Consider the following 25,630-nt stretch of genomic DNA (forward strand, 5'->3'; position numbering starts at 1 on the left):
GATAGTGGTACAACGCACACTATCCTCCGAGATAAAAGATATTTCTTGGAACTAAAACCAACAAAAACAACGGTGAATACAATATCAGGTCCTGTAGACTTGATTAAAGGATGTGGTAAAGCACAATTTTTGTTACCTAATGGTACAAAATTTTTGATCAATGATGCTTTATATTCACCACAATCGAAAAGAAATTTGTTGAGTTTTAATGATATATATTCCCATGGGTATGATACTCAAACAATGAATGAAGGGAATGAGAAATATATGTGTCTTACCACATATAAATCAGGAAAGAAATATGTGATTGAAAAACTACCAATGCTCCCTACTGGATTGCATTATACACATATACGTCCCATTGAATCAAACATGGTAATTGATAATTCTTCAATATTAACCAATTGGCATGATCGATTAGGACATCCTGGTTCAACAATGATGCGAAGAATTATAGAAAATACACATGGTCATCCATTGAAAGACCAGAAGATCTTTCAGAATAATAAGTTTCAATGTAAAGCATGTTCTCTTGGAAAACTTATTATAAGACCATCACCAGCCAAAATCCAAACTGAATCACCAATGTTTCTTGAACGTATTCAGGGTGATATTTGTGGACCAATCCATCCACCATGTGGACCATTCAGATACTTTATGGTATTGATTGATGCCTCCAGCAGATGGTCACATGTATGTTTATTGTCAACTCGAAATGTTGCATTTGCAAGATTACTTGCTCAAATAATAAAATTGAGGAATCAATTTCCCGATTATACAATCAAGAAAATTAGACTTGATAATGCTGGTGAATTTACTTCCCAGACTTTCAATGATTATTGTATGTCTATGGGAATCATTGTTGAGCATCCTGTTGCTCATGTACATACTCAAAATGGATTGGCTGAATCATTGATTAAACGTCTGCAAATGATTGCTAGACCAATGATTATGAAAACAAAGCTCCCTATTTCTATATGGGGACATGCAATTTTACATGCTGCTTCATTAATTCGCATCAGACCAAGTGCATATCATAAATACTCCCCATTGCAGCTTGCATTTGGTAAAGAACCAGACATTTCTCATCTGAGAATTTTTGGATGTATGGTGTATGTGCCTATTGCACCACCTCAACGAAAGAAAATGGGACCTCAAAGAAAGATTGGAATTTATATTGGTTATGATAGTCCATCGATCATTCGATATCTTGAACCACAGACAGGCGACGTGTTCACAGCACGTTTTGCTGATTGTCATTTTAATGAGGAAATCTTCCCAATGTTAGGGGGAGAACAGAAACATACCGAAAAAGAAATTACATGGTATGTATCATCATTGTTACATCTGGATCCAAGAACAAAACAATGTGAAAAAGATGTACAGCAAATTGTGCACTTGCAAAGAATAGCAAATCAAATACCAGATGCATTTGCAGACACAAAAGGGGTAACTAAATCATATATACATGCTGCAAATGCCCCTGCTCGAATTGAAATTCCGAAGAAACAAATTGAAGATAGTCATGATGTCATTAAACGCCTGAAGCGTGGAAGGCCAGTTGGTTCCAAGGATAAAAATCCTCGAAAAAGAAAATTCATAGAGAAACACAATGATCACAAAATAGAGAATGATGTTCCTGAAGAAACACATAATGATCACAAAATAGAGAATGATGTTCCTGAAGAAACACATGATGATGAAAATGTTTTGTCAGAACCACAAACTGACGAGAATCATGAAATCTCTATCAATTATATTAATACTGGAAAAATATGGAACCGAAAAGATATAGAAGAAATTGATGATATATTTTCTTATAATGTGGCAATCGACATCATAAATGATAATGAAGATCATGAACCAAAATCTTTTGGTGAATGTAAAAATCGGCAGGATTGGATAAAATGGAAAGATGCCATCCAGGTTGAATTGGATTCGCTAAATAAACGTAATGTTTTTGGACCTATAGTCCTTACACCTGAAGGTGTAAAACCTGTTGGATACAAATGGGTTTTTATTCGAAAGCGAAATGAGAAAAATGAAATAGTAAGATATAAAGCTCGACTTGTTGCACAAGGTTTTTCTCAAAGGCCTGGAATTGATTATGAAGAAACGTATTCTCCTGTGATGGATGCAATTACGTTTCGGTATTTGATTAGCTTGGCAGTATCTGAAAATTTAGAAATGCGTCTTATGGATGTTGTTACAGCCTACTTATATGGATCACTTGATAGTAATATATATATGAAAATCCCTGAAGGATTTAAGATGCCTGAAGCACAAAGTTCAAAACCCAGAGAATGTTATTCTGTGAAATTACTAAGATCATTATATGGGTTGAAGCAATCCGGCAGAATGTGGTATAATAGGCTAAGTGATCACTTGATGAAAAAGGGATATGTAAATAATTCAATATGCCCTTGTGTTTTCATTAAGAAAACAACATCCGGATGCGTAATTATTGCTGTATATGTTGATGATTTAAACATCATTGGAACAAATAAGGAAATTCAAGAAGTTGTGTCATACTTGAAAGAAGAATTTGAAATGAAGGATCTTGGAAAAACCAAGTATTGTCTGGGTTTACAAATTGAACAAAAAGAATGTGGAATATTTGTTCACCAGACAAATTATACAGAAAAGATCCTTAAACGTTTTAATATGGACAAATCAAATCCTTTAAGTACTCCAATGGTTGTTAGATCATTAAACATAGAAAAGGATCCATTCCGTCCATGTGAAGATGATGAAGATATTCTTGGTCCAGAAGTACCATATCTAAGTGCTATCGGTGCCCTTATGTATCTTACAAATTGTACAAGGCCTGATATATCTTTTGCCGTAAATTTATTGGCAAGATTTAGCACATATCCAACAAAGAGACATTGGAACGGAATTAAACATATATTCCGTTATCTACGAGGAACGACAGACTTGGGACTTTTGTATTCAAAAGATGCTAATCCAAGTATAATTGGTTATGCCGATGCTGGATACTTATCTGATCCACACAAAGCACGTTCTCAAACTGGATATGTATTTACTCGTGGAGGCACTGCAATTTCTTGGCGTTCACAGAAACAAACACTTGTAACAACTTCATCAAATCATGCCGAGATTATTGCACTACATGAAGCAAGCCGTGAATGTGTGTGGTTAAAATCAATGACTCAACATATCCAAATCTCATGCGGATTATCATTCGACGAGAAGCCTGTGATACTATATGAAGATAATGCTGCATGTGTTGCTCAAATGAAAGAAGGATACATAAAAAGCGACAGAACTAAACATATTCCTCCTAAGTTCTTCGCATTCACCAAGGAGCTTGAGAAGAATAAATGTATTGATGTTCGTCACATTCAATCAAGTGAAAACTCATCAGATCTCTTCACAAAGGCACTTCCTACGACAATATTCAGAAAGCACATATATAATATTGGGATGCGCAATCTACGAAATTTGTGAAGAATTGTTCGTGTCAACATGAGGGGGAGTTTACGTGACTGCACTCTTTTTCCCTTACTATGGTTTTTATCCCAATGGGTTTTTCCTAGTAAGGTTTTTAACGAGGCAGTATAAAAACACGTAATGTATACAATCATTATGATCATCATCACAAGGGGGAGTGTTGAAAAATTATTTAAAAATGTGTTAAATATTTGTGTTGAAAATGTGAATGTTGAATGTTGAAAATTAGGTAAAATTAGGTGTTGAATATTGAAAATTAGTGTGTGATGATGTAGGTAATGATGTATTTTATTTTTGGATTATTTGTAAAAATTTTCTATAAATAGATCTCTCATTTGTGAAGAAAATCACAATTGAGTTGAGAGAAAAATATTATAAAGTGTGTAGTGTGATAATTTTGAGAGTTTGAGATTTTTACTTTTTACCGTAAATTTTTACTTTTTCACAACATCAATAATATTTATTGATGAATAAGATTGATTTTCTTATTCATCAGTTTATATCCTTTGTCGTATTTATTAATTAATTTATTAAAGAATAAGAATGGTTTGAGATAATTGTAAAAAATGATTTATTGAATATAAAAAATACTCATAAATTAGTTAATTACTTTAAGAAATCAAAATCAACAAAATAAAATAAAATATTTTAACGCTTGGAAGGGGTATGATCTAAGGGTCAAAATGTCATTTCACGCGAGAATATAGAATAATAACAACGCCGCCGTTTATATCTTCCACGGCGCAGCCTTCAGTTTCATCGTTTGCGGTCGCCCCTCCGCTCCTCAGCTCCTTATTTCCCTGCAATGTACTTTTTCCTCTCTACGTATATATGACTATATAAGCACTGTAAATTGAGCTTCCTTGTTTTCATTTCATTGTGCAGATAACTTGTCTGAGACGAAGGAGATTACCAGGTGATAATGGGGGTAAGAGGCCGAGAAGTTTCGATTTCATTGGACGGTGTGAGGGACAAGAATCTGATGCAATTGAAGAAGCTCAACACTGCTCTTTTCCCCGTTCGGTACAACGATAAGTATTATGCCGATGCCCTCACCTCCGGTGAATTTACCAAATTAGGTTTGTGTTCGTTTTCCGACTGGATTAGTTTCATTTCCAATTGAGCTAACTGGGTTTTTAATTGCTGTGTCATATCTCGAGTAAGTCGAAAATCGTGTTCTTTGTCGCTATGATTGGGAAAAATATTAGTTCGTGTGTTTCAGGGTTAAGAAAAACTATGATTACCCGTGCTTATGTGTTCAATTTAATGGCTTTCTGTTATTTTCAAACCGTGAACGAATATGCTTCAATGATGCATTGCTTTAGTCTTCCATCGATTCCATACCCCTTAAGACCCACAGAAAGAAGATCCTCCATGAGCATAATAACCATGGTTACCTAGTCTTCTCACTTACGTGAGTCGTGATCCATCTAGCGCAACTCCATGCAGCAACTAACTTTTTAGTTGAATTCTTTCCATCACCCACAGAATCTGAACTGGTGTAGGAGCAATTCGTCTCAAGTTTAAATATTATGAAACATAGTGAGGCAAGAAGATAGGAAAATTCTCATAAAACTTGGCCTTTTGTGAAAAAACGAATGAAATTGAGCATAGCGGAGGGGACACTTGGTTGGTCGGGTTCACGGAGGACAAATTTTTTCTTCACGTTCCACCTAGGCTTAGATTAGTTAATTGGTAACTAGGAACCTACCAAGCATGCCAAGACTATAAGTTGCTGTTATGTAATTAAAAGAAATGGTAATTTGTGCCAAAGAGGTAATTGTAGGGTAGAAAAGAATGCACTGTTTTTTTTTATAGGAAAACACAAAAAAAAAAAAAAAGAAAAAAGAATGCAATGTAAACTCAGGCGCAAGGTCAAAGGGGTACCTGAGCAAGGTCAAAGGGGTACCTGAGCAAATAGAACCATTGATTAGAAGTACTCCAACTTTCTCCCAGTAAGGTATCTGATAAAAGCATAATTGGAAGATTTAATGGCTGGAAATGCATATTTTGTGATAATTCTACAAAAATATTATTGATCAGACTGGAAAAACACTAGAAAACGTGTTGCTTAAAAATTAAAGTCATATTCGAACAGGCATGATGATCAGTCTGTGACAGATTTTACTTGTGTTTCTGACTCTGAAGTTTTTCTTTATATTTTCAGCCTATTACAGTGACATATGTGTGGGATCCATTGCATGCCGTCTTGAGAAGAAAGACAGCGGTGCTATTCGTGTATACATAATGACGTTGGGTGTATTGGCTCCATACCGTGGATTGGGTGTTGGTGAGTATTTTGATCCTCTTCCATTTTATTTTACTTCTAAAAAGTTTGGAAAAATGTCTTGTATGCACTGAACTGATGAAAAGTGGCATACAGATAGTGGAGATGTTTAGTCATAATGGATTTGTGTTCAATTTGTTTGAACATATGGGCACAAAAGTGGACCTCTGGAATTTGATGTCCACCTTGATCACTCCACTTCATAATTTGTCTTCATCAAACAGTGTAATCGGTTGTTACTACAAAATCTGTAGTGGCCGAATTTCAGGATATCTTAAATTTTTTTTTAATTCAAGTAAAGTCCTTTCTCCTAATATACAATAATAATTTTAGAAATCGTTGAAGATATTTGGAATCATGTATGAAGTTAATGAGTTTCCGTTATATCTTTGATATAATTTCATTTTGATTTAGTTTTATGAGAGATCTTTTTATCAAATTTATCTTAATACATCTTCACCTATATAAACAAACAGGGGATGATAAAAGTTTTAGCCGGCTAGTTACTGTAGAATGGACATAGGCCTTCAATTATGTTATTTCTTTCTTCTATCTCCACTATTTGTAATTCAAATATTTATTATCTAATTCCAAATGGTGCCCACTTCTTTTGTAGTATGTGCGGGAAAAAAAGCTCTTTATGTCCTGACTTCATTCATTGATGTGGCGTAGGTTCGAGGTTATTGAATCATGTGCTTGATCTTTGTGTGAAGCAGAACATTGGTGAGGTTTATTTGCATGTGCAAACGAATAATGAGGATGCGATCAAGTTCTACATGAAATTTGGTTTTGAAATCACAGAAACAATCCACAACTATTATACAAACATTACTCCACCAGACTGCTATGTGGTTTCCAAGTTCATTACCGAATCTCAAACAAAGAAAAAACTACTTGGATCCAGTTTCTCGTCTTGATGATTATCATGTTACGTTGATGGACCAATTGAAACTTTACTCATTCTTAAAATCGTCCATTCGGTTATGGTAGAAATGAGTCGAAAGAATTGAAATATCGCTTCAGTTTTCCGGGAGGGGTTTTCTTGTAGAAGACAGCAGTTGCAGTTGCAGTTGAAAAATAGATAATTTATACTTATATTTTAATTACATTTTAAAATGTTTTTATTATTCTCTGTACATCTTTTATATACTGGCCGGCTCATAAAGGCATATGGGTACTCGGTGTGGTTAAAATTAATGGCTTGATTTGTTTTGTGGCAGCTTTAAAAGTCTAGTAATCAAAGCACTATGCTAAAAAAATTCTAAAAACATAATGATAAGAATTAATAAATTTTACAAAATTTATACATTTTTTAAATTCAGAAATAGAAATACCCTTTTTAATTCAATTAACTATAAGACAATAACAATCTGAAAATAATTTTAAAAAATTTGGTTTTCAATAATAAACATAAGTACAATAAAAAATTATATCCTTGACCTTCCAATTCTTACTTTATTTATATAAAAAATGTATTTCTTTTAAATTTTATAAGAGAGAGCCAAAATATAAACAAATTAACTATAATTTCTAAATAAACATGATTGATTGTTTTAAAAAAATTAATTTATAATGTGGTTTTCTTAATTTAAATAAGCTCGAATTTTTATACTCTTTTATTTTATTAATGTTTAAGAAAAATCATATTTATTTTCTAAAAATTGATAAACCACCAACTTCTCAAGTTATACCTTGATAACATTTTTCTTTGAATGTATATGGTTTCACTATTCATTGCTTTATATTAGAAATATATACTTAAAAATAATCAAAACTTCATTTTGCATCTGTGACAAAAGGGTCCTTGATTTTGCAGTGATTTTCTGTATCTGTGAACTGTATGTATTGTTAGGTCCTGTGTAAAGAGAGTTGTCGCAAGGGAATAATTGCAAATGTAATTGTAGCATGAAGATGAATTTATCTCAGCAAGTTGTTAGTTTTCGAAATTGTCGGCATTATTGTTGAGGAGTTCAGGAGGGATTTTATTCAGATTGTGGGTTCGCTTTGATGAACAAACCAAACGAAAATAAGCAATATTATTATTATTATTATTTTGGAAAAAGGATCAACCGAACACATCGATTTAATTTGGATCTATGCAATCCAACAAACCAAAAGCAACAAAATGCAATGTAATATTACACATGAAATTGATCACTCAAGTAATGCCACAAAAATCACACGTTATAGAAAACAAACGCTATCCGCCATGTTTCCCTAAAGTTCTAAACTCGACAAAGAAACGGAAGCCATAAACTCCAACTTCATAACATGAGAATAAACTAGCATATAAGTATGTCGAAGTCCTAAGCTCAAATCTTGAATTGCACCTGCCACTGTTAACGATGTTTACTCAAGAATATTGATTTCTACTCCTTGGAGGACTTGTTGATGAGTGACTTGTGGATATGCGGTATCACTCCGCCACCAGCTATTGTTCCTTTGATAAGAGTATCAAGTTCCTCATCTCCACGTATTGCCAGCTGCAAATGACGTGGTGTGATACGCTTCACCTTCAAATCCTTGCTAGCATTACCAGCCAACTCTAACACTTCCGCAGTTAGGTACTCTAATATTGCCGCAGAATAAACAGCAGCTGTGGCACCTACTCGTCCATGAGCTGTAGCTCGCTCCTTCAGGAGCCGGTGAATTCGGCCAACAGGGAACTGTAGGAGTGTAAAATTAAGTAATATCTACTAATTTCCCATTGCAAAGCAAACAAAAGCTTATTGTTAATCTTTTTAGAAAGAAAAAAAGAACTCTTCAATGTATAATAACAAAATTCCTGGGAGCCTGTAAAAGTTTAGCAACGTGTCATCACACTGGTAAATGAATCATGGTTATTTTTTCATATTCAAATGAAAATAAATCATTGGCAGTCTAAATCATTCTTCTTTATTGCGACAAATAGCATACCCCAGTAATATCAGCAGAAGACAGTAGTATTCTTTTTGGTTTTCGGTCTTATTTACAGAAAATTGTTTCTACATCTTAGAATACATATGAACCCTTCAGACAACATACACTTTTAAAATCTATTATTGTTGCTCTTAATAAGTACTGCAACAGGCTTGAAATGAATCAAATGTGCAATCTTGGTACCAAAACATACAACTAATANGCAAGAACCCATTCTCACACAAATTCCACAGACTAGAAACATCATCACACACAACATATCCAATCACTAAAAGCTACCAAAAAGCTATGAAATCCCATTGTAACTCTTGATAGCTCAATGTTTTTAGCATAGTTATTAAACACGCAAATAGCACTAGAAGCATACACACCCTGGACCCTAGGCTGAAGAACAAAGTTGAGGCATGCACCTTATTGATGTGAAACACAAGCCCGCATCTAATAAAAGAATCACAAAACTAAGACTCACAAAGAAAATTATATCATGAGGAACATGGTTAGTAATTAACAAATCATTGATCAATAATAAACATAATCTTTGAAATATAAACACATGTAAATGCTTATTACATTAACTTCACTTAAAGTGACCATTCCTTTAACGTAAACATCTTAAAGGCGTCAAAGCACACCACCGTCATACACACCTCGGGCAGATCTCTCGGGGTAAAAGTTGCACCTTGCCGAACCTTGAGTTTAAGCACATTCCGTTTACGCCTTCACTAACTATAACTTAAAGTCGATAACTATTTTCTGAGACTTTAAGTTTGTGCTAGTTCACAGTTTTTCTTCAATTCCAATTTCCAACCACACGTACAAACATGATCTGCTATTAAATTACTCCATTCAAGGATATACCAGACCCAGAAAAAAATTTAAAAGGGAAATACAACTACAATCCCACTAAATTGTCAACAAGAACACAACATAATTACAGAAAATCACACAAGAAAAAACTCATCAGTTATGAAAAAGGAAATTACAGAAAAACTGTAAAAATAAAGTGAACCTCTTAAACCCCCATAAAAATGCTGGAATAACCAAGAAAAAGAACACAGAAACAGAAAATACCAACGAATTATGCACACAAAAAAACAGTGCGCGGGGTTAGAATAGCTTCGGAATCGATTCCTTTCCTCCAGAAGAAAAAATAAAAAAACAAGAAAGAGAGCAGGAATGAACCTGAAGTCCAGCGCGAGAGGAGCGAGAGGTGGGCTTCTTTTTGTCCTTGTCTTTGTCCTTTGATGCTGGGGTTTTCCCCGTCAACAGACCCTTTGCCCCTTTTCCAGACATTCTTCAGATCTACAAAATTTCAAGATTTAACGAAGAAAATTGAATTTCGGCGAAGACGAAGACGAGGAAGAAGCACTCTTTCTCGGTCTACGAATCGGGATTTTGGATATCGTAGTGACCGAGTGTGTAAATATATATATACGAATCATCGGGAGCTATTCGGGCTCTATGAAAAATATCGTTTAATAAATGTTGTTTTGTGGAAAATATTGATGTATGAAAAATATTATTTTTATATTTAAATTATTATTTTTTAAGAAAAATAATTATATTTGGTTAATTATATTATGAAAAATATTATAAAATATATGTTGATTTAAAATAAAATATTATATTTTATGTCAAATACATATTGTGTAATATATACAAATTTGAGTTAAAATTATTTTTTTTAAGCCAAAATTGTTATTTTTAACTGCATATATGATTTGGATAGACCTATTTCACGGTTACACCGTGTGACACAAAAATTTTTGTAAGACGGTCTCACGGATCAATTTCGTGGATCGAATATCTTATTTGGGTCATCAAAAAAAATTATTAATTTTTATATTAAGAGTATTACTTTTTATTGTGAATATCGGTAGAATTGATCCGTCTCACAAATAAAAATTCGTAAGACTATCTCACAAGAGACTTAACCCAGTTGTAAAATTATTGAATTCCTAGCAAAAAAAACCGTTAAGACAACGGGTTGATTTCATTTTTCGATGTAGTTTATTTTTCTTTAATGTAGCTTTGGGTCAAGTAACTTAGTTAATGGGTTTGATTAATGGGTCGAGGATTTTGGAATATATGGCCCAACTGAGTGCTCCGAAGCTCGTTCCATTATACACCCAAATTGCAAACGGAATCAGCTGCAGAAATTTCTAGACGCAGCGAAGACATGCTGTCCGCCCTCTCCAAATGGCTTGTGGACCCGAGGCGCAATCCGCTCGCCGCTATGCACATGAAAGCCATCTCCGGTCGCCTCCGGAAATATGGTACTGATAAGATTTGCATATGCGTGTGCGATTTTATTTTTACGATTTTTTTTAATTTGTTTGGTGATGTTTGAATTAGGGCTACGATACGATGATTTGTACGATCCGATGTACGATCTGGATATAAAGGAGGCGCTAAATCGGCTGCCGAGAGAGATCGTTGATGCGAGAAATCAGCGCCTGAAGCGCGCCATAGACCTCTCCTTGAAGCACGAAGAACTCTCTGAAGAACTTCAGGTGAATTTTTAGCTTAGTATTTGTTCATGTCACCTTAACAGCTTCGAATGTTTGGATTTTCTGAGAGTAAGTAGTTGTTGATTTTGATTTGATAAATTGAGTGGATTTGGTAGTATTTTCTTTGTGAATTCCTTTGTTTCTATACTGGTGTATTCTTTGAATTTCCCAGTTCCCAATTGAAAATGATTGTTGAATGAAAATGCTATCAAGCTAAGCCTATTACCGGGTTCTGTTTTGTCTCTCAGTCTTGTTTGATTTCGATTCTTGGAGAATGACAAAGTTTTCTAAGGTTTTTAATACCTATCATGAGTGTGTGTGCGTGTCATATTCTCGACGATTTGAAGCCACGAAACAGAAACTATGCGATAGTGTGAAAACTTATTTGTCTATTAATTTTTAAACTTACTGTGATAGAATCTAATGTTGGGCTGTGGACCATTCGAAAGTTGGAAATAGGGTTATTGACAGATTACTCTTGTAAGCACTTACTAATTTATATCAATCTGCACCTATGTTGCCTATGTTGGGTTCTGAAGAAGCTACTAAGTATCCCTATCTTTGGGTTGGATTATTAACTACTATAGTTTGCTTGATGATGCCTAGAAAAGTACTAGTGAGTGCATCTCGGTTTGCCTCCAAAACCATCACAACCTCCACTACTGAATCCCTGCACTGCTGGGCAAACCCTTTATCAAATCAACTGTGAATCAATCTTATTTCATCACTTTTCCGCACCATGTTGCTCCACAGTTGAAATTCGCAAAATCCTACATTATTGGAGCAGAAGCAAAAAGGGGCACTGCAATATGAGAATTAGATTCGTTTTACTTGAATAAGACTGTCCATTTCTATCCTGTACAAGCACCTTTTCCACTTCTCTTGTTCGATGATGATGGCATCGGATAGTAATATACTATCTGTCCACGCCATAGATTGCATGCAATGAGGGGACTGGAAGCTTAATTCAAAGTTCAGTATTTTAGGATTAAGTAAAGTTCTATCTATCAAATTTTTTGGCGGTTATCTTTTTTTCTCGTGCATTTGTTGAGTAGTCCTGATGGTCCTAATATCAATGTGAACATTTTATCGACTTCTTGTGTTCCATCTTACGTTTTCCAGTGCACTTTCATTAGAGTAATTAGATAAATTATAGACTTTTAATATTCTGTGTGCGCTAATAATCCTATTGTTCGATATGACAGTCTATGCAGACACCATATAGGAGCTATCTTCAGGATATGTTAACTATTGTAAGTATTTTAGGCTGTGTTACTGTGCTTAGTGCGAAACTATCATTTTAAAGTAATTGAATTACTATATTTTTTTTCCATTTTTTATTTTCTCTATCCACCAGGGTATTGCAAAATATATTATCTCGTGTCTCTGTTTTCCTTTTCTTGCCTGATTACTTCTGAGATGTTTTGCATGTATACATCTGATGCAAATTGGCTAACAAAAATGTGGCTGAGTTGCCTCACCAGTTTTGAATCCAAATGGGGGAGTAAATAACCAAATCAAACTGTATTAGCTTTTAGGCCACTACCCTTCATGTCACTGTGGTTCTTAATTTGCCTCGACCCCCAATCCCCAATTTTATTAATTTTCTATACTTCGTACTGGCTAATATTTATTTCTTCCTTCATAATATCACCGCAGGTTAAGAGAGAGAGAGCTGAGCGCAAAGCACTTGGTGGTTTGCCCCTTTATCAGCGTAGCCTTCCCTGAATGGATTTGCAATGATCAAAATAAGGAACTTGATCCTTTCTGAGAAGTGGACTATAATATGTTCTTTTTTGGTTTGGTTGATAGTGGATGATCCGTTGGCTTACTTGTATGTTAGGCGTTTGCTTTCCGTATGGTTGTAAAATTTTACCAACAGCTACTGGATTGGTGCTTGCAATAAATTCACGTTCTTCGTCAATTCTTAATGAGTAATAGTTTATTTTTTTAGGGAAATAACGGTTTAACTTATATGGGATTTTTAAGTGTGGACAAAGGACTGCCATCATTTTTACATGGAAGTTGCAACTTCTAGGAGTTTAATTTTAAATCTTCTGCACTCAAAGGTATTACAGCCTTTGTTACATTGATTGTTAGGTGATGTGTTGGCTTTTTTTTCTTTACACCTTTAAGTTGGGGAAATTTTAAACCCGGTGGGATCATGCATATCAATGGCCAAGACTACACCGGTGTGTTACGTGCGGCATAGCATCTCCCAATAAGTTATATGGGAAGGGCTGGAATGTTCGAGGCAAAACCTAAGATGAAGTTAGGCGACTGAGATTGACAGTGCATTTTTTTATGGAAAACTTTATTGACCGAAGTATTTCTAACTAAAGAAAATAGACATGTTTGGATGTGGTAGATTGAACTGATTGATTGGAGATTGTTTGAATTTAATAGTTAAGACATGGAAAATGTGTATTGAGAAAATAAAAAAGTTTTCTTTTCAGATAACTTTGAATGCATTTGTGTTTTAAGAATTCAATTTGGGAAAGAAATTTTCTATTTGCCAAGTGTTGTTTTTTGTGAATGTGCCCAGCGAAATATAGGCGAGATTACATGATACGAAATTCGTTGTACTTCTATAAACGTGACAGCACATGCATAAAATCGAATCATATCATGGTTTGCAGTGTCATCTAGGAGGTTGAATTTGATTTCTCAAAGCTGAGATATGAAGAAATAGAAGAAGTGTTTGCAGCTACTTTTGTGGACATTCCATGTGATTGCATGCTCATCCTTTAATATAAGGACTGGTTCTTCTTGTATTTAATAAATCACCTTCCATTTTGTCTCTCTTCAATATTTAATGATGAAGTAATACAACTGAAAATCGAATTCTCCTAGTAAAAAACTCTGGTTCAACTACCATGTTCAGGATTCTCAAAATATGCTCACTGCCTAATAGGATCATAAGACTTGGGCATCGACGATTGTAGAACCCATTCATTCCAATGCCCAAACACATGTACTTGTTTGTTTCGTTATCGGCAAAGAAGTTGGAGAGACTCGAGCAAATATCCTCCAATGCGTTCATGTGGAACTCCATCGATCTGGGATGCAAGGCTAAGCTTAGGTCTCCTTGGCCTGAACTGAGTGAGGTAATGACTTGTACGCCTAAGAGTAAGCTAAGTGAATGGATGAGGTATCGGCCTCTTATCATAGGAGTATTATATAATATTCATAGATGTTCGGATTTGGATAATTTGTTGTGGGACATTTTTTAATACAAGATGATGATTAGATGAATTTGAAAAGTTGTCGGATGCATTGAGATGATCTCGTATAAAAAGTAAACACTAAGTTGTCGGAGGCATTGTGATGATCTCGTATAAAAAGTAAACAGTACCACATGATGTGCTTACTCCACCGCGGAAAATCCACATCATGTTCAATCTTGAATATGCCAAAAAGTAATAGTATGTATTCCACAAGTTAAAAAGCTTATTGAAATATGATAAATTAAATGTTTTTAGATACATTTCAAATATCATATTCCTGAATTAAATAGATTAAAATTCGTGAATAATATTTGCAAAATGTGATATAAAAATCATGATTTTTCAATCAACAAATATCCACCATCTATGACTTTTTTCTGAAATTTGTAGGGATAAACCTCATAAAGGAGATATTTCATTAGAGAATATATATTTGCAGGACACCATATCTTTGAATATATATATGCATGAAGAGACCGATTGGCGCAGAAACAATTTAAATGCTAGATTTAGACATACCGAATTTAATCATGCACCCGACACTAAATTTAATTAATATAGGTTTCTGTCGATTTATGAAAAAAAAACATAGGGTCATTTTCTTGAGGAGCTGCGGTGCATGAATATTTCTATTTTCTTAAAGAACTATTAATTCTCTATCAGCTGCAAAATTAATGCACTTTCCCTACATGTCTATGTCATAAATGTACATTTCATTGGTGAAAATGGAAGCCATGCATGACAGCTTACCTAGGGTTTAATTATGATATATTATTATCGTATAGTTCTATCAATCATCATCGTTACGTACAATTTTAGTGATAGAAAGATATTCAAGAGTTATGACGATAGAAAAAAAACTAGAAATACCATCGAGAGAGATGTTCCATATATGTGAGAAGAGTAGCTTTTTGGTCAACTGACTACTCCAATTTCGGGTTTTCAAAGTTTGATTTTTATATTTTAGTTTAATTATTGGCGTGATATCAGATAAGTCCACAATTTCTGATTCAACATCAGTATTTTTTATGTCATGTTAGTATTTTGTAACGTCACATATCATCTTTCAATGTCACATCAACACTCCATTGAAATATTATTAAAAAAACAAAACAAAAAATTTACACAATAAAACCAAATTTTGTAAAATAAGAAAAGTAAATAAACCCCAAAAAAATACTTTCTCAATTCATGTTCTTGTTTGCCCAAATGCTATTTGTCAACAGTGACCAAGTTGAATTTCGTTGCCACAGCATCTCATCAAATGAAAATGACAAAATGCTGGTTTCATTTTAGTCCCATTTGTTTCTCAATTTAAATGCATTGATGCCATCATGTAAAATAATTGGAACCCACTACTTTACTATAACTGACAAACTCTCATTTTATTTTTAAATCATAGTAATCCATATATATTAATAATAATGACCTAAATAATTTAGCAAATGGATCACTTGAAAAGAAGATACCTGAATACAAATTTTTTTTTTATATAAAAAAATTAGACCTGGATACATGATCCTACATTGGGGATGACGTGTTTTTGATGGAATGAAGCGTATATTTTTTTAAAAAAAATAAAATAAAATTGTACAAGTCTATTTTTTCAAATCTTCAGGTTTTAGTTTTACCTTCTATATTTTCTTATCAACATAAATATGTAATAATTTAGGTAATAATTCCATGGACTGCGGTAGAGAGAGGAAGCGCCTTTTTTTTTTCCCAAAAACAAATATATATTTCCCCTGTATACTATACTAATGAATGAGTATAAAAAATTAAAATTTCGGATTACTCAATTTTAATTTTAATTTTAATTTTAATTTTATTGATTTACGTGATATTGATGTTAGTCCATTATTTATATTAATGTAACACATGCAACCACTAATGGAACATCTTGGCGTTTTGCCAAAACCAATTTTATTTATCAATTTTACTTATTTTTAATTTTATTATAGGATTGGTTTTGCTGAAAAATATATGGAATTTACGAATAAAATTGAACCATAGATGAAGATTCATTTTATTATTAATTTTGGGAAATAAAACATGGCACCACAAAATGTTTGATATAGTCGAAATTTGCAAATGCTAAAACTAAAACACACCAAATTAATGTATCCTAAGTGACGTAATTTATTGATGGGACATACTAGGTGCACAACAAGAGTTTTAGATACATTTGAAATGATAAAATTATCATAAATTTATTTTTTTTAAAAGAGTTTTTCAAATAAAATGAAAGTGTGGTGATAAATTTATTTATATTTAATGTAGGGTCCATATTATATNAAATTCCTTTCCACCCATATCGCAGCAGTTGGCTCACCATCTCACTCCGAACAACGAGAGGGCAAAGTGGTCATTAAATGCGCCCATGTGAGGCTGCTGAACTCATCATGCAAGAACCTCTGCGGAAAGTTACACAAACACCCCCTCGTAGTAGAAATGGGACTTTGGACACCAACGTAATTAAACCCAGAAACGAAGCCCATTTCCGAACTCTGGCATGCATAAAAGGGCCGATTCAAAGCATCGTAGAACCCGACACAGCAACACCTTCTACTATTATTTCTATGTGCAACAGTTGCGAGCCAAGAATGGGGGGTGGTTTCACCATCTTTTCGGTGCTACTGTGTGTCTCTACTTGCCGCTTCGCTTTTGCCTTCATAGATGGTAAGCTTCTATTTTGAGATCTCTGTCTTTTCGACTCCAAGAACTTGAATTTCGATGCTTTTTGTTGATGAATATTTTTTCTGTTTTGGTTATTTAATGCTCGGAATGTTGTTGGTGGGTGTACTTGTGGTGTTCATTGCTGTAATGGGCCAAGGTTTAATTAGGCAATTCATTCACTTTCAGAAAATTGATTTCAAGATCCCGGAAAACTTTGAATTTCATTAATGAAGCTTGTTCCTTTGCACGCTTGAATGGTTGGAGGGAGCCATTGATTTAGTTGCATAATCGTGTTCAATGGGATTTTTTTTTATATTTAGAATGTAATTTGAAAAAAGTTTAAGTTAGTTCATTAACTTTTTTTAAGGAAAAAAAACTACTTTATATAATGTCGACATAGATTGCATTGATAATGGTGACGAGATTGATTGATTCAAGGATTTGTTGGCTTCTTAGGGGAAGAAGAATCGTTAGTTGTAATAACAGAGAATGAGACCAATGAGTATTTATTACATTCTTATATATTCATGAAAAATTATTAATTTATTATCAGAGAGAACGACACTCCATTATATTTCCATGTGCCGAACTTTATTTTATTAAAACGATAATATTCCACAACCATTCATTGAAAAAGTTTGGTGTGATCACTTCACCTTTACAAGGATTTTGTACGCTGGCCAAGAAAATCAGTTGAAGTTAGGCAATTTTCTGCAACATTATATTGTATTTATCATTATTAATTTATGAGTTGTAATTTTTTTTTTAAAATTTTTCATAATCAATACATATTCACAACAGATTACTACCCCACAATATTATGATGCATCTCTTTTTTTAATAACGTGTCATGTTTTGTGAAAGACTAAAGCTATGTATGTATTGTTTTGTACGTACAAAATGAAGGGCCGCTAGAAAACGGCAACTTCGAGGAGACTCCAAAGTCCTCGGACCTTAATGGAACCGTAGTGCTTAAATCCAATGCTATACCACATTGGGAGACTTCAGGCTTTGTTGAGTACATCAAAGCCGGGCAAAAACAAGGTGACATGTTACTAGTGGTGCCCGAGGGGTTTGCCGCGGTTAGGCTAGGAAACGAAGCGTTCGTTAAGCAGCGAGTAAATGTCAGTGTAGGAAGTTTGTATGCAATAACATTTAGTGCTGCTAGAACATGTGCTCAGGCCGAGGAGCTAAACGTGTCAGTGAAACCGGACTTCGGGGTGATGCCGATTCAGACATTATACAGTAGTAATGGTTGGGATTTATACGCGTGGGCGTTCAGAGCCGTTTTCGATGTGGCTGAGATCCTGCTTCACAATCCGGGAAGAGACGAAGATCCCGCATGCGGACCGCTGGTTGATTCGATTGGTATTCGGGTTTTAAATCCTCCTAAAGCTACTAAATGTGAGTTCAGAATTAAATTTTTTTATTACCGCCATTACCAATCTTCTGTAACTCTGCCTCTGCCACTCTATTTACAGAATGTATTCGGTAGTTGAGTGAATTTACCACCAAAGCTTAATTCAAAAAGTGGTCCTAAATGTTTGGGACGATGTCTCGGTTCCGGAATTAATTGTTCAATCATCTTCCCAACTCAAAAAATAAAACAATGGTTCTAAAAAGCACAAAGAGATAGCTAATCACATTTCATTTCCCATTCAGGATAAGTCTCTACAAATCTATCAACTGACTATAGGCACAGTACATATGTGTGTTTTGTTTTAGAAAGCGTGTTGGTTCTTCAGGCATTTACTCTTTAATCATTCATCTGCAATTAATTTATTTGCAGATTTTCATTATTAATTTTTTCTGTATTTCTGATTATGCCTCCAGAGGTGACATTAATGCTAACAGATGGTTTTGAATTTGCTGCATTTAGTTCTCTATACAGCAAGGCCAGACATAGATGTGCATCTTTAAACGAGTAGAGATATGGGCACGCTTCATTTTTATACATGACTGTGATAGGACATAAACGCAAAAGCAGTGTCAAATTGGAGAGATTATCAAACTTATTTACTCATAATTTGCACTTAGTGAAAGTTGGTAGAACGTGAACCTTTATGCAGTTTATTATACTGTTCTCGAGGAGAGCAAAAATGTGCATATAGAACAAGGACTAGAGTATAAATCCAAAAATTAGTTTATTAGATGAAAGTCAGGTCACATGTATGCTCTAGATTTCGAGACAATCAAGATGAATTGGAACTATAATTACTCACTGGATGAACATATTTATTATTCTGTTGCAGTTAACCTACTGAAAAATGCCGACTTCGAAGAAGGTCCATATATGTTTCCCAATGCTACCACAGGTGTCCTAATCCCACCTAATATTGAGGATGATAACTCTGCCCTCCCAGCCTGGATGGTTGAATCCCTCAAAGCTGTAAAATACATCGATGCTGCCCATTTCTCTGTCCCACACGGCCAACGGGCCATCGAGCTCGTGGGTGGGCGAGAAAGTGCCATTGCCCAGGTTGCCCGAACCATCGTAGGGAAGACTTATGAGCTCACTTTTGCAGTCGGGGACGCCAGCAACTCATGCGAGGGGTCGATGATCGTTGAGGCGTTTGCCGGTAGGGACACACTCAAAGTTCCTTATGAGTCAAAAGGGACAGGCGGATACAAACGAGCCGTGCTGCGGTTCGAGGCGGTTTCAAATCGTACACGTATCATGTTTCTGAGCACTTACTACCATATGAGGAGGGATGACTATGCTTCACTCTGTGGGCCTGTTGTTGATGATACAAAGTTGCTTAGCGTTTGAAACCCCAGACGACTCGTTTAAACAAAGCTACTTAAGATCTTGGGATAATTTATACCAAGAATGTTTGGATTATGCAAGGGATTTGGCGAAGATTTTCATTTTTTATTACACTACTAAAAATGCTATTTAAATACCAAGTTGAAGACTTGACAGTCTATACATGAGGAGTGTGACTGAATTATCAAATGCTATACTGTATTTTGAGTTAAATAAATTGGAAAATTGGACTGTAGTTGGGAGTTATCATAAATGTATCTATTTTTATGGTGATGGTCCCGTTGTGTGTGCAAGAAAATGCAGGCCTGTTCAATTATCTGAATGGTGGAGCCTAAGTAAACGTCGGCCACATAAAAGTACGTAAATAAATAATGCCATCTTCATATTTAATATGTTAGCTTTTCCTTCGTTTAATAACCTAAATAATACTCGTTATAAATGATAATAAATTATATGGTTCAAAGAAGCTATACCCGTGCACACATCCGTTGAATGAGCCACACTCACCTGAATCATTATGTGAGTCTTATGTTGATGTGCTATTTTGCTTCATCCTTTCCCTTGGTTTCTTGCTCCGGAACTCTCATCTCCTCGCAAAGTTCTGCAACAGGAGACACAAATTGTCTACACGCCAACTTTTCTTTTGAGATACTTGCAATATATTCACATTCACTGAGAATTTTGTACAAAATGGGAGCAAGCACACTAGGAAAAAACTTGTAAAACATGCATGTAAACAGACTGAATCTTGTCAAATTTTGTCAAAAAATATCAAGGATATGTGAAGGCATCACAAAGCAGATTACACAATTATCAGAAATTACATGTTCACGAGAACACCATTTGCAGCAATCAAACTGACTAGAATCTCATGAAACAGCATGAAAACTTAATCATTCATATCTGAAAAACTTATGAATTATGCAATCACTTTTACCACATTCCTCAGACAATATAATAGCACAAATTCAGCAAGATAAGAACCTTGCTTTGGCTGACGTACTCCTCTCACGTTTAGAGGTACTTCCTCGTCCACCAGAAGAATCGTATGTATATCCAGTTGATGCTGAAGCAAAATAAACAGAGATGCTAAACTGTAAATTCAGGGAAGGCTACAAGTTGTTTGCATCTGTTTGAAGGTAGACGGCTGAAGCGTCCAAAAGTTAATGCCAGGAGAGTAGTGGCAAGCCATGGCATCATCTTTAAACCTTTGGAAACAAATTATACATGCATCCAACCATAGCCCTGGAAAATGCAGGGGAGTTGAAGATTGATCAATGAATACTCAAATTACAATTTGAGTAGCCAAATGTGCACAAAGGAAATCAACAACAAATAACGTATCATACACCAAACCCAAGAAAAATAATTAGTTTTTAACACTCCAATCCTCAAAAATTGGAAACAGAACTAAAATAAGCATGCCTTCAGCATTTTGTGTTTATATGCATTCCCAAATCAGCAGCCAACATCAAGAAATGTCAGCACTTTTGGAAATTAAAAGCAAGTTTTAACAATCATGTGCATGTTGGAGTTTATAATACATCAAAGAAATACAGAGCAACAACAGATTACTACAGACATCTCATAATGGAAGGAGCCCTTTAAAGGATTATTGCATCATAATTCATTCAACACTTGTATGGATTTCTAAAACCTGTAAGATAAAATATATAATGCTTTGCCCACAATAAGTGTCTTATAGTAGCAAGATATTTAAGCTATCACTAACGTATTCTATATTTTCAACAAATGAAAAGCCGCGTATCATATGAAAAACAAATATGAACTTAATTATTTCTTTGAAAGAAATGTATGCATTGATTAAATGAATACAAATGCGATACATATCTCTTATTTAAAAATATGTATAAAAAAGCAACTATCCGGAGAGATGTGGATATAGTAAAAAAGACAGAAGATAAGATCATAATGTTCATGTTGCCTGTTACATTGTTAAAACACAAAAGACTGGCACTAAATCCTTCAACAAAAGGCGGAGGAATCAAACAATTATTCTTTTGTTACTAAACATAAACAGAAGTTTTCGCAGATATTAGGTGCTTCAGCTCCTTCAAATGTTCATCATTTGAAATGTGGAGCATTATACGAAGATTTGTCAACAATGTTTCCTGTTCCCAACTCAAGGGACCAGAAGCATACAAAACTTCCAGAGTGCAGCGATAAGCATGCAACTCTAACTTACGAATATCGACTTCAATTTCTTCTTTTGGAGGAAGAGAGCTTCTTTTTCTCTCAATGCCTGAACAAACTGACTCTGCATCGCTATTGAGGGTGTCTGTATCTCGCCAACACTGGGGATTTAAATGACTATAACAGTTGTTTGGTAATTTATCAGTGATGCTACAACTACCCACAGAACAGGGATCACTGTCAGGACCATTTAATTCTGAACTTCTGACCCCAGAAAAGTCAAGAACGTCTTTTTGTTTTCTCCTCTCCTTTTGATTATATCCATTTGATGTAATCTTAAAGGAAGCATGCATGTTTTTTTTGCCCAAAAGTTCTCTCGGGGAAGCAACAGCATCTACCTTTTCAAGCAATGGTGCAGCAACCAGCCTCAGCTCTTTGCCATCTTTCTGAATTTCTCTTAGTTTTCGGATATTTCCATCAGGTGCAGCAATAGTAGAGGACTTATACAAGCGCTTCCTCTTTTGGGGCCTTGAAGAGATCTTAGCCAATTTCAAAAAAGACATGTCCTTTTGATTATTCAAACAATCTTTTTGTGGTTGATTTTTGACCTCTCCATCACTTTCTGGCACCTCAAAGTTCATTCTAGCTATAACATCCTCCCCTCCTCTGCAACACTGTAAACAGGAGAAACTAGGAGATCAGTGAACGCAAATGGAGAATTCTTCAATTATATTTACATAGAAAAGAAGAGCTCACAAGTAAGACTAATATATGGGTCTGCACTACTGTACATGGTATTATTATCAATAACATTTACTTGGTGTAAAAAAAATTATTTCAAAGTGGGGGCACTGGTTCAAATAAGAAACAAAAAAAAACATATGTCATAAAAAGATAAGCATTCAATATAATAAAAATACTGACAATGAAGCATAAAAATTACAGAAAACGAGATTATATAAATCAATACATTAATGAACCCAACCTGTTGAAATCCAGATAATATTTTGGGCATAAAAGTCGAAAAAGAAAGAAAAAAAAGAAAAAAAATAATGCTTGCATTGATTGGAGGACAAAGGAAAAAAAGGGAACCTTATCCATCAGAATCCATCTGTCATCATGCCAGGTTTGTCTCATCCTGATGTTCGATTGGGTAATAATTAGTTCCTTTGAGCACCCAAGCAATCTTATCAAGTACTGATTTTGGAAGGAAGCATCCTGGAAACGAATCTCATTGCTCATATATCCATTTTTGCCACCCAAAATCTTCAAGATAGCAGAAATATTCCATGAAGATTCATAAAAAACCTCCACAACATCACCAGTAACATAGCATTCCATCCCTTGTACAAGAGGAGGGCATGGCCTAACAAGCTTACATGATACTGTCTCCACCAATTGTTCACTGGGCAGACCACAATAAAAGTCATACTGCACTCGATAAGTAATGCCATTGCCAGATAGTATCTCTGCAGTACGCCATGAGATTGCTGCTTCTTTTATGTTCATTACCTCTACTTTATCCCCCTTTCTGAATCTCATTATAATAATTGTGTACGATAAATATAATAAAACCTGCGGTGACAAAGAAAAGCAAGTTATTGCACAACATAACATAGAGATGAAAATAAATATTAATATAAATAACACTGCTGAAAGCCCAGAACTTCCTTCCTATCTACCAAGCGATAATACAGCAAACAAGACTGAAATTAATGAAGAAATCTATTGGTTTCTTATGTGGAACAACCATAGAATTTTTTTTAAAAGATTTTAGTGATCCCATCACTCTTTCTGGAATACTCAAGGTTTTTATCCATAAATCACTTAACCACGCAGAGCCAACATATTCCTAGTTGCAAATTTATCAGAAAATATTAAATCACATTACACCTCCATAGCCTCTGGAACAACAATACAAACTAATAATTGATTTGAACCAGTTCGTATCACAATTAATCTCTGTTGACTTAAAACCTCCAAATCCATACAATACATGTTGATTCAGTACTATTTTTTCCCAAAAACAAAATAGGTATGACTTGATTCCCCGTACGAAATTTCGAGAATAGAATAGTTTAAGCTAGTTTCACGATTTTCCGTGTATATAAGAGATTACATACAAACCTGTTAACCAGTTCATATTCATGATCATTAACGAAATATATCTAATAACTAAATTTTCAACCAGAAAATAATAAAGGAATTGAATTCTAAATCCAAACGAAACAAATTTTTTTTCAAAAGGCCCAAGTTTCAACAGCAATCAATTTTAAAAATCAACGAACCAAAATGAAACCTTAAAACAGAAAAAAAAAAAAAAAAAAAAAAAAAAAAAAAAAAAAAAAAAAAAAAAAAAAAAAAAAAAAAAAAAAAAAAAAAAAAAAAAAAAAAAAAAAAAAAAAAAAAAAAAAAAAAAAAAAAAAAAAAAAAAAAAAAAAAAAAAAAAAAAAAAAAAAAAAAAAAAAAAAAAAAAAAAAAAAAAAAAAAAAAAAAAAAAAAAAAAAAAAAAAAAAAAAAAAAAAAAAAAAAAAAAAAAAAAAAAAAAAAAAAAAAAAAAAAACACACACACACACACACTTACCTTTTCTTCAAAATTGGACGGTGTTTCTCTATCAGAACTGCTAGATTTGAAGGATTTGATCTATGATTTCTCTTTAAAACAGACCTTGATCGTTGTTAGGGTTTATTTAATTTGCAAACTCAGGGCCTTAATTTTTACCAAACCACCTAATTTGAGTTGGAGCAGGAAAGAATATTATTGGCCACGCGCCTGTTAGGAAATCACGGGATTTGGTATTATCCCTTCCACAAAAGTTTTTACTCCCTCAGTTGAAATAAATAAATAAAGTATTAGAAGTATTTAAGTCCGATTAATTAAAATTATAATTCCGAAAAGACCAATAATTCAAATTAATTTTGATTATTTTTTTCTGAAACTGACCTTTAAAGAGAGAGAATTCATTTTTGGTACACATTTAAGTTCGATCAATTCTGGTTATTTCAGTTATTTTGTATTTGGGGTGATAAATTTTCTGTGTGAATTCAATTTAATTCCGTTTATTTTTGTGTAACAAGATTAACTCATTAAATTTTGTTAATATGATTGGTTAACAAATAATTACAATTGATATGAATTTTGATAACTGAGTTCAATTGGATGACCAAATCCAAATATAAATTGCTTAGAGGGATACAAATCAGCCGGCTCGAGTTCTCATGTTCCGGCCACTGCAGATATAATATAAAATTATAAACCTAGAAAAATATTAGAGAACTTGGTGAAAAATCCCCAATCAAAATATTTTTTGGGTTCACTCTCTACCCACAAAATTGTGATACTATGTCATACAAAATGTGGTACACTTCATGTAGAAATGTGATACACTTCATGTGGAAATGTGGTACTAAAAAAGTACTCAGGGACTGAACAAAAAAAAATCGATGGCTGAGGACTGAAGGCCAATTTCTCGAAAAATATTTCATATGTTGCATCTCCCCTGAAACATTTTATCTCATATAAAACTTTTACATATGCAGATGTTTAAGGATACTTTTTTTTTGGGGCAATACATTGGAAAACCCAAACTTCCATGGATAAAATTTGAATTTTTTG

The 25,630-nt window shown here is 34.1% G+C and overlaps 5 protein-coding genes across 10 annotated transcripts; 3 read left to right on the plus strand and 2 right to left on the minus strand.

The window, feature by feature from the left end:
- Nucleotides 1-4,187: 4,187 nt before the first annotated feature.
- On the plus strand, nucleotides 4,188-6,958 carry LOC140968274 (uncharacterized). Its single transcript, XM_073429182.1, has 4 exons — nucleotides 4,188-4,281; nucleotides 4,360-4,553; nucleotides 5,642-5,764; nucleotides 6,434-6,958. Exons 2-4 carry the CDS (start codon nucleotides 4,397-4,399, stop codon nucleotides 6,676-6,678), a joined length of 525 nt encoding a protein of 174 aa, XP_073285283.1. The 5' UTR covers nucleotides 4,188-4,281; nucleotides 4,360-4,396; the 3' UTR covers nucleotides 6,679-6,958.
- A 920-nt stretch (nucleotides 6,959-7,878) lies between these two features.
- Nucleotides 7,879-10,096, minus strand: LOC140968297 (probable histone H2A variant 3). Its single transcript, XM_073429210.1, has 2 exons — nucleotides 9,863-10,096; nucleotides 7,879-8,427 (listed from the first exon to the last, which is right to left on the minus strand). Exons 1-2 carry the CDS (start codon nucleotides 9,971-9,973, stop codon nucleotides 8,131-8,133), a joined length of 408 nt encoding a protein of 135 aa, XP_073285311.1. The 5' UTR covers nucleotides 9,974-10,096; the 3' UTR covers nucleotides 7,879-8,130.
- A 674-nt stretch (nucleotides 10,097-10,770) lies between these two features.
- On the plus strand, nucleotides 10,771-13,114 carry LOC140968298 (cytochrome b-c1 complex subunit 7-like). The gene is made up of 4 exons (XM_073429211.1): nucleotides 10,771-10,956; nucleotides 11,036-11,193; nucleotides 12,396-12,443; nucleotides 12,850-13,114. Exons 1-4 carry the CDS (start codon nucleotides 10,860-10,862, stop codon nucleotides 12,916-12,918), a joined length of 372 nt encoding a protein of 123 aa, XP_073285312.1. The 5' UTR covers nucleotides 10,771-10,859; the 3' UTR covers nucleotides 12,919-13,114.
- Nucleotides 13,115-16,776: 3,662 nt separating this feature from the next.
- Nucleotides 16,777-20,095, plus strand: LOC140968300 (BIIDXI-like protein At5g11420). The gene is made up of 3 exons (XM_073429212.1): nucleotides 16,777-17,096; nucleotides 18,000-18,497; nucleotides 19,346-20,095. The coding sequence occupies exons 1-3, from the start codon at nucleotides 16,790-16,792 to the stop codon at nucleotides 19,861-19,863; spliced, it is 1,323 nt and encodes a 440-aa protein (XP_073285313.1). The 5' UTR covers nucleotides 16,777-16,789; the 3' UTR covers nucleotides 19,864-20,095.
- On the minus strand, nucleotides 19,537-24,812 carry LOC140968301 (uncharacterized). Of its 6 annotated transcripts, none has more exons than XM_073429218.1 (6): nucleotides 24,599-24,810; nucleotides 23,107-23,589; nucleotides 22,067-22,688; nucleotides 20,845-21,105; nucleotides 20,368-20,461; nucleotides 19,537-19,828 (listed from the first exon to the last, which is right to left on the minus strand). In XM_073429218.1, exons 2-4 carry the CDS (start codon nucleotides 23,554-23,556, stop codon nucleotides 20,963-20,965), a joined length of 1,215 nt encoding a protein of 404 aa, XP_073285319.1. In that variant the 5' UTR covers nucleotides 23,557-23,589; nucleotides 24,599-24,810; the 3' UTR covers nucleotides 19,537-19,828; nucleotides 20,368-20,461; nucleotides 20,845-20,962. The 6 variants fall into 6 exon arrangements, with proteins under 6 accessions (XP_073285319.1, XP_073285318.1, XP_073285317.1 ...); XM_073429217.1 differs by having other exon boundaries at nucleotides 20,685-21,105; XM_073429216.1 differs by having other exon boundaries at nucleotides 20,368-21,105.
- Between the last annotated feature and the right edge of the window lie 818 nt (nucleotides 24,813-25,630).

This window comes from Primulina huaijiensis, unplaced genomic scaffold (genome assembly GCF_012295235.1).
Source record: "Primulina huaijiensis isolate GDHJ02 unplaced genomic scaffold, ASM1229523v2 scaffold3501, whole genome shotgun sequence".
In the NCBI taxonomy this organism is placed as follows: Eukaryota; Viridiplantae; Streptophyta; class Magnoliopsida; order Lamiales; family Gesneriaceae; genus Primulina; species Primulina huaijiensis.